The 8,451-nt window shown below is 40.8% G+C and overlaps 1 protein-coding gene across 1 annotated transcript; it reads left to right on the plus strand.

The window, feature by feature from the left end:
• Window positions 1-565: 565 nt before the first annotated feature.
• EAH_00056660 (hypothetical protein, conserved) lies at window positions 566-4,628 on the plus strand (the record flags this gene model as incomplete). The annotated part of the gene is made up of 5 exons (XM_013393790.1): window positions 566-860; window positions 1,497-1,601; window positions 1,746-1,898; window positions 2,109-4,487; window positions 4,615-4,628. The coding sequence occupies 5 exons, from the start codon at window positions 566-568 to the stop codon at window positions 4,626-4,628; spliced, it is 2,946 nt and encodes a 981-aa protein (XP_013249244.1).
• Between the last annotated feature and the right edge of the window lie 3,823 nt (window positions 4,629-8,451).

The raw sequence follows: 8,451 nt of genomic DNA on the forward strand, positions 1-8,451 counted from the left end.
TTTATTAATAATCTTTATTCATTTGTTTGTTATTTGGGAGAACAGAGAGGAAACAACACACAGATACATTTACCTGCTGCTGCTGCTGCTGCTGCGGCCTGCAGCAGCAGCAGGCCCCAGCAATCGAGGGTTTGCTGCTGCTGCTGCTGCTGCTGCTGCTGTTGGTGTAGGGTTTAGGGTCTAGGGTTTAGTGTTTACGCTGGTTTTAATAATTTGTCTTCTTTGCATTTATATTTTACTCTTTATCATCTTTTCTTGCTTCCAGTAGGGGTTTTCTGCTGCCTCCGTTGTTGCTTCAGCAACAGCAGCAGCAGCAGCAGCAGCAGCAGCAGCAACAGCAGCAGCAGCATGAGGACCACCGGTTGAGTCCCTGTTGTTTTTCTTGTTGTTGTCTCTCTTTCTGCTAGTTAAACTCAACCAATTTTCTTGCTTTGTCTTTCTATATGCTCTCATCTCCCTTATTTTGCTGCTGCAGCGACAGCAGCTGCATATACACCCCAGCTGCGCAGCATGACGGCAGCAAATCTACTTCATCTCGTCTGCTGCTGCTAACAGAAAGACAGCTATGGAGGGGCTGCTAACGAAAAGATCTGGGGCTTCCCTTGAGGTGTCTAGACACCCCGACATAGGCCTGCAGCAGCAGCAGCAGCAGCAGCAGCAGCAACCGCAGCAACCGCAGCAACAGCAGCAGCAAGAGCAGCAAGAGCAGCAGCAACACGAACGGGAACAACAACACATGCAGCAGCAACAACATCAGCAGCAGCAACAGCAGCTGCAGGAGCTTCAGCAACATCCACATCAGCAGGATGAGACTCAGCAGCAGCAGCAGCAGCAAACTGCTGTTGGGGGCAGTGGTTTGGGTTCGTCTTCCCCTCTGCATGCAACTCGTCTGTTCAGCATAGGTCGGGGGATGAGCAGGAGCAGCAGTTTGCTGCTGCGGTGCAGCAGCAACAGCAGCAGCAGGAAGCCACGTATCGATACAAGCTTCCGAGGGAGCCCTTTACCTATTTCTAGGAGCCCGTTTAACAGCAGCAGCAGCAGCCAGCGTCGGTGCAGCAACAGCAGCAACAGCAGCAACAGCAGCAACAGCAGCATTATGAGCAGCAACAGCAACAGCAGCAGCAGCAGCAGGAGCAGCAGGAGCAAGAAAGGATGTTGCATGCGTTATAAGTCTTCATTTTTATTGTTTTGTTCTGCTGCTTTATTGAATTTGAAACTGTCTCTTTGGGATAGGCTGCTGCGTGCTTCTAAATTGTCTCTCTTAATGATAATAGCACTACACTGCAGCTTGCGTTTATCTATAAAGGGCTACGTAGGAGCGAACTTCTTGCTGCTCACATTCTGTCTGTCTTCAACTCTATTACCTGAATATAGCTCTTCGTTATACAGTGCAACATGGGTTTGGGTTCTATCAATATTGCTTGCGAGTTTATTTACAGCGATATCGTTCTCAGCTTTATATATAGGTGGAGGGAATGTTTTAGGTGTATGTACAGCTCTTGCAGTTATAACTGTTCTTTTTAGTTGGGTTGTTATACTTCGAGTACCATTACTTTATTCTGTTTATCCTTTTAAAGAGCGTATTGATTCTTCTCACCTCGGTAAGGTTGTGCTAGTGTTTATACCGTATAACACTTGCTGCATGTTATTGAAGCTGCAGCACATGCAAGAATCTCTAGGGTGTATGTACAGCGGTATTCAATATCTATTTAATTATTTAACTTATTCTCTCTTATTTGCATTAGCTGGGCTGACTTTATTTGCTATTCAAATTATTACACCCCCTTATACTTCTCAAAGAAAAAAAGCACGAAAGCAAATCAAGGATATTATCATGCTTCTTGCGGACGTCTTCAAGGCGCTTCTTGATGCATTAGAGGCTCTCTCACATACTCTACGTACGAAACCCTAAACCCTAAACCCTAAACCCTAAACCCTAAACCCTAAAGCTTATCAATCGTTCATCTTCACTGCGGTGTTCTCGCAGTTGTCTTGATGTAAATAAAATATTTATATAATTTAATATATATAATATATATATGTATATATTGCTGAATAGAGATAGAAAATATGTATATATATTTGTGTTTTGTTTGTTTGTTATGCAGAGTGCAGCAGCCGAGGAAGTATTTGTTTGTTTGCTTCTTCTAAGAAGGAATTAGCAGCAGCAGCAGATAAGCTTGCTGCAGCAGCAGGGCCTTTGCTGGAGGTATTGGGGTGTCAATACACCTTAAGAGGGAGGATCGTAGAGAGCGGACGAGAGCCGTATCTATTATCTTTATCTTCTTTAGGCATCAATCCTATGCCTGAATTAGCAAAACTTTATACAGCTTTGTTGCAGATGTTAATGCATCTCGTTGGAGCTACGAAGCAGACATGTTTAACTGTACATGCGCTTAATGCTGCAGCAGCAAGAAGAGCAGCAGCATTACTACCAACTATATCGGAAGTTCAAGTGTCTATACACCTTGCATTAAAGATATGCTTTGTTGCTGCTGCTGCTCTCCCTGTAAGCCCTTTCTATCTCTTCTTCTTTGCTTCTTCTCGTGATAAAGCAAAAGAAGCAGCAAGACAATTGCAGGAGTTAAGAGAAGCTCTCGAGGGGGCTTCAATAAATAAGAATAATGCTTCTTCAGGAACAGCTTATCTGCAGCAGCAATCAAGAAGCTTGCAGCTAGCAGCAAATCTCCAATCTCTGCTGCACACAACTGGCGCTCTCAAACCTCTCAGCAGCAGCAGCAACAGCAGCAGCAAACAGAAACGGAAAAACGCAAACAACGACCAGCAGCAAACAGCAGCAGCAGCAGCAGCAAAAACTGCAGCAGCAGCAGCAGAAGAAGAAGAAGAAGCACAAGCTAATATCAGCAGCAGATATTCACAACGCAAGCATACACCGCCGGAGGCCTTAGGTGCAGCTGCAGCAACAGCAGCAACCGCAACAACAGCAGCAGAAGCAGCAGCAGCAGAAGAAGAAGAATCATCAGCAGCACCAGCGGGAATCATGCAGCAGCAGCAGCAGCAGCAGCAGCGGCAGCAGCGCTTGTCTCCTTTCCGGCGGCTGAAGCTGCTGCCAGCAATGTGGAAGGCCCGCAGCAAAAGAACGGTGAAGGCGAGTAATAGAAGAGACAAAAGCAGCAGAAGCAGGAGAGCTTTAAGAGAAGCAAGAGACAGCAGCAGCTGCAGCAGCAGCAGCAGCAGCAGGAGCAGGGGGAGCAGCCGCTCTATTAACATCAATTCTCCTGGTGTTGCTCTCTTAGGCTTAGGAGGAGGGAGGCCCTTGCTGCAGCTGCCAAGTATAGACATACAGTCTTCTCACGGGCCTTCCCTCATAGATCATGATGCTGCTGCTGCTGCTGCTGCTGCTTCAGGGGATATGCTTGAGGACCCAAGTCTCTTCTCAGCAGCAGAAGCAGCAGATGCAGCAAGCTGGGCGGAAGAAACAGACATCCATGCAGTGCAGCAGCAGCAAATTGACAGCAGCAGACCCCAACTCTTTCTGCCCGTCGCTTCCAGTAGAAGCAGCGGTGCAGCAGAAAGACAGCAGCAGCAGCAGCAGCAGCAGCAGCAAGGGTGGCAAGGACGTCACAGCTCAGCAGCAGCAGCAGCAGCAGACCAGAGGCCTTTGTTTCTCCCCGTTGGGAGCATCCGAGGCGGATCCTATGCTGCATCTCCAGCAGCAGCAGCAGCAGGAGTTGATGGTTCAGTGTGCGGCAGCAGCTTGTCTATAGGAGAAGAGACAACAGCAGAACAGCCTCTATGGGAGAAGCAGCAGCAGAGGTGCGATGCAGGAAGAGCAGCATCTGCTGCTGCTGCTGCAGCAGCAGCAGCACAAGGAATAGCAGCAGCAGATACTGCTGTTTCTGCTAGCCCCTCAACGGAAGTGGGGCTGCTGCTGGCGCTGCTGGATCAGGGAAGCGTCTGTGCCCCCGAGGGAGACGGCTTTAGAAACGATCCCGATCCCGATCCCGATCCCAGTGTGGGGAACGGTGGAGGTGGGGTGGGCGGTGGTGCATCTGCTGCCGCTGCTGCTGCTGCCGCTGCTGCTGCTGCTGCTGCTGCTGCTGTAGGGAGGCTACCTGTGTTGCTGCGGGCGTTAAGATTAAGAAGAGCAGCAAAAGAAGAAGACGCAGCTGAAAAAAAACGAAGACAGCAAGAGAAAAGAAAAATAAAGAAGGCTATGGCGGATGTCGTGCGGATCCCGAAGACGATCCCAGACCCCACACATGCTCGTTCGCAGCAGCAGCAGCAGCGGCAGCAGCAGCAGCGGCGGCAGCGGCGTGCTACTGATCGCAGCGACAAGAATTGGTATACTTTGAAATCATATGAGAAGCAGCAGCAAGAAGGAGAAGAGACAGCAGCACTGCAGCAGCAATTAAAACTAACTATGCTTGTTGTTTCGCTAATCCAGATAACTTGTAAAGACGTAGCAGCTTTCTCTGCTGCTGTTGAAGACTTCCTATTTGCTAATATGTCTCCCTCTTGGAGCCGTACGTACACCCCACTGGTGCTGCTGCTGCTGCAGCTGCTGCTACTGTTGCTGCTGCTGTTGCTGCTGCTGCTGCTGTTGATGCTGCTGCTGTTGCTGCTACTGCGGTCTTGCTTGTTAGCTGTCAGGGATTAGGGAATAGGGTCTGGGGTTTAGGGTTTAGGGTTTAGGGTTTAGGGTTTACTGTTTCCTTTTCCTAGTTGTGTTTCTTTTTTAGTATTGTTGATGTTTTTTATTGTGCTATTTTATTATATATTTTTTATGTTCTATATAATTACATTTTATTGTTGCATCGATATAATTTTTCTTTAGTTGTTTTTCTATATATAATTTTTAATTATTTTTATATTTGTTTATTTGATTTATTATACGAAGTAGAATTAATATTATATCGTTTTATGCTTTTCTCGATACATTAATTATATTAATATTATTTTATTATATTAATATAATAAAATTATATATATATTAGTACATTATTTTATTTGTATTATCGTACATTACTGCATCCATTAAATTAAATAAAATTAACTAAATAAAATTAGATTAGAATAATTAAATTAAATTAAATAAATTAGATAGACATTAAAAATATATTTATTTTGTTTGTCTTCAGGTTTTTGGTTGAATGTTCGGATGGTGTTTATGAGCGGCACTGTGATGATATTACAATTAACGCGGAGTCTGCGAGGATTATATAATTTACTATCGTCTTTATGTTCATCATCATCATCTTCTTCTTCTTCTTCATCATCATCATCATCTTCTTCTTCTTCTTCTTCTTCTTCTTCTTCTTCTTTTGCTTCTCTTTTTAGAGATATAGATTTTGTTCACTGTATGAAATTCGTCACGGGCATCATCGCTCTTTATGCTGTTGGCGTATTTGCTGATGAAGAGATTACTCTCTGGCTAGTAGGTAAGATTCATATACATACTTCCTCCTCCTCCTGCTGCTGCTGCTGTTGCTGCTGCTGCTGTTGCTGCTGCTGCTGCTGCTGTTATTTCTGCTGTTGCTGATGCTGTTGCTGATGCTGATGCTGTTGCTGTTGCTGATGCTGTTGCTGTTGCTGTTGCTGTTGCTGATGCTGTTGCTACTGATGGTGCTGCTGTTGCTATTTCTATATTTATGCATGTATATTATATATATATAATATATATATATATATAGACACATTCTATCACCACTACTATTACTATTTTTATTATTATTCCTACTACTACTACTACTATTATATTATTATTATTATTATTATTATAGTATTATTATTATTATTATTATTATGATTATTATTATTATTATTATTATTATTATTATTATTATTAAGCAAAAAGTCTCTATATCTATATATCATTATTTTTTGCAAATGTTTGGTGCAGGGTCTATAGACAAAGAAAGCGCGGTAATGCCAGTCTCTTCTTGGCTTATATTAGGATTTGTGAGTAGTGTACGATGGACGTATGAAGGGACAGTGCATACAGCTGGAAGCAGGTGTATAGGGACATTATTGGGGTGTATATGCATCTATGGTGCGATGTTAACAACGGATAGCTATTCTTCTATGTTATGCTGGATATTCTTTCTTTGCTTTTCTTCTTTCTTTCTTTTCGCTAATCCTAAAGATGTACACTCAACTTTTCATCCCGAGTTTGGGCTTATTGGTCAAGTCTTCATGTGGACATGCGTCTTCATCTTTCAAACTGTTTGGCTTCTTATGCAAGATAGGCCTCAAGATCTGCAAAGTAAACCCTCATCTAAACCCTCATCTAAACCCTAATTACAAACCCTAATCCAAACCCTTATTATACACCCTAAAATTCCCTTTAGATAGATATATCTTATGTCTCTTTATCTTTCAAACTCTCTCAAAACCCTAATAGTAAACCCTAGCAGTAAACCTTAATAAACCCTAATTATAAACTCTGATAAACCCTAATTATTAATCCTAATAAACCCTAAATAAAAACCCTGAAAAACCCTAATTAAAAACCCTAATAAACCCTAATAGTAAACCCTAATAATAAACCCTAATAATAAACCCTAAACTCTAGTGTTCATCGCTCGTGCTGATTAAAATAATAATATGATTATTTATTGTCTATATGCGTTGTGCATTAAACAAACAAAAACAGCAAAATAAATAACAATACATAATAATATAATAACGGTTAGCCGATATTCATATTTATACTATGCTTTTTTTCTTTTTGAAGTGATAAGAATTAATATTAATATGAATATTACTAGTAGTATTAATATGACTATTAAAATAGAACTATTAAATATAATAATATTATATTATATTATTGAGGTGTATGTACAGGTTTGAAGCTGAATGTAACAAACAGCAGACTGTGGGGTACGCTGACTGGGATCGCGACAGCCGTTTTATTTTCTCATTTACCTCCTTCCTTTTCTTGCGAGACTCATCTTCGTTGTTTATGTCAGCTGCTTATGAGGGATTGCAGCCGCTGTGTAGCTCTAATAGCTACTGCTTTTGTGCGTAGTGTTTGCACGTCTCCTGCTGCTGCTGCTGCTTCTGCTGCTCCTGCTCTTGCTGCTGATGCTGCTGCTGCTTCTGGGCAGCAGCTGCAGAAGCAGCAGCAGCAGCAGCAAACGCTGTCAGATAATGCAGGAGAACGAAACAGCCTTCTTAGGGTTGTTGTAGACCAGCAGCAGCAACAACAGCAGCAGCAGCAAGAGCAGCAGCAGAAATGCCTCCTCAGCAGCAGCATAGACAGCCAAACTGCTGCTGCTGTACCAGCAGCAGCAACAACACCAGTTGATGCTGCTGCTGCTGCTGCTGCTACAGAGAAGCAGCAAAGGGAAAGAGTAAAGAAGAGCAAGCGGCTGACAGGAGATTGTTTTTTGGGGTGTCTTAGGGGCTCTGCTGCATCTGCTGCATCTGCTGCTAGCGGTGCTGCTGCTGCTGCTGCTGGTGCTGCTGCTGCTGCTGCAAATATATTTTTGTCGAGCTGTTCTTTGAACAGCAAAAGAAGCAGACGCGAAGTGCGGAAAAGAAAAGCAAAGAAACAACAAACAAAAAGGAGACAGCAAAAACAAATTAAAAATAAAAACAGACATTTCATACCGCAGTTTAAACGCAAGCGACGCAAATCAAAGAAAGTGCTGACGTGAGGTTTATAATTAATTTACTTTGTTTTGTTCTGTTCATCTCTTTATTTATTTATTTATTTACTTCTTTATAACTCTCTCTCTGTTTGTTTTTTTGTTTTTTTGTTTGGTTCTGTCTCTCGCTCTTTCTCTCTATTTCTCTCTCTCTCTCTTTATTTATCTTTATATATTTATTTATTTATATATAAGTATGTTTATTATTTATTTATTTATTTATTTTATTTCTCTGTCTTTCTCTCTCTCTCTCTGCGCTTTGCTTACTTTCTCTCGTTTATTGCATGCATGCATATCTTCTTTTTATTTATTTTTATTTATTTTTATTTTTTTTATTTGTTTGTAGTTCTGCATTGATGCCTGACTTTCGTCTTTTCTTTGTTTTTATGTTTGCTGCATATTTATTTTTAATCTATTTACATTTTAATTTAATTTACTTAATTTATTTAATTACTCAATTTATTTAATTTGTTTATTTTATTTAATTATTTATGTTGGTGTATTTACATAGCGTTTAATTATTTTGTTGATTTGTTCGTTGGGTTGACCATCAAATTAAAGCGTAGAATATAATAAAATATATATATATATATATAATTGTATGTTAAGTATATAACATATATATTACATATATTATATTTATAATATATAATATCGTATCTATCTACATATAAAATGCATACAAAAATACATAAAGTTTGATATACTCATTTCTGTATCTACATACAATGTAATACATATTCATATACATATATATATATATATTTATACATAATTATAAACAGTATATATATAAATATATATATAAATTATATATATAAATATATATATATATATA

This window comes from Eimeria acervulina, genomic scaffold (assembly GCF_000499425.1).
Source record: "Eimeria acervulina Houghton genomic scaffold, Eah_scaff1178, whole genome shotgun sequence".
NCBI lineage: Eukaryota > Apicomplexa > Conoidasida > Eucoccidiorida > Eimeriidae > Eimeria > Eimeria acervulina.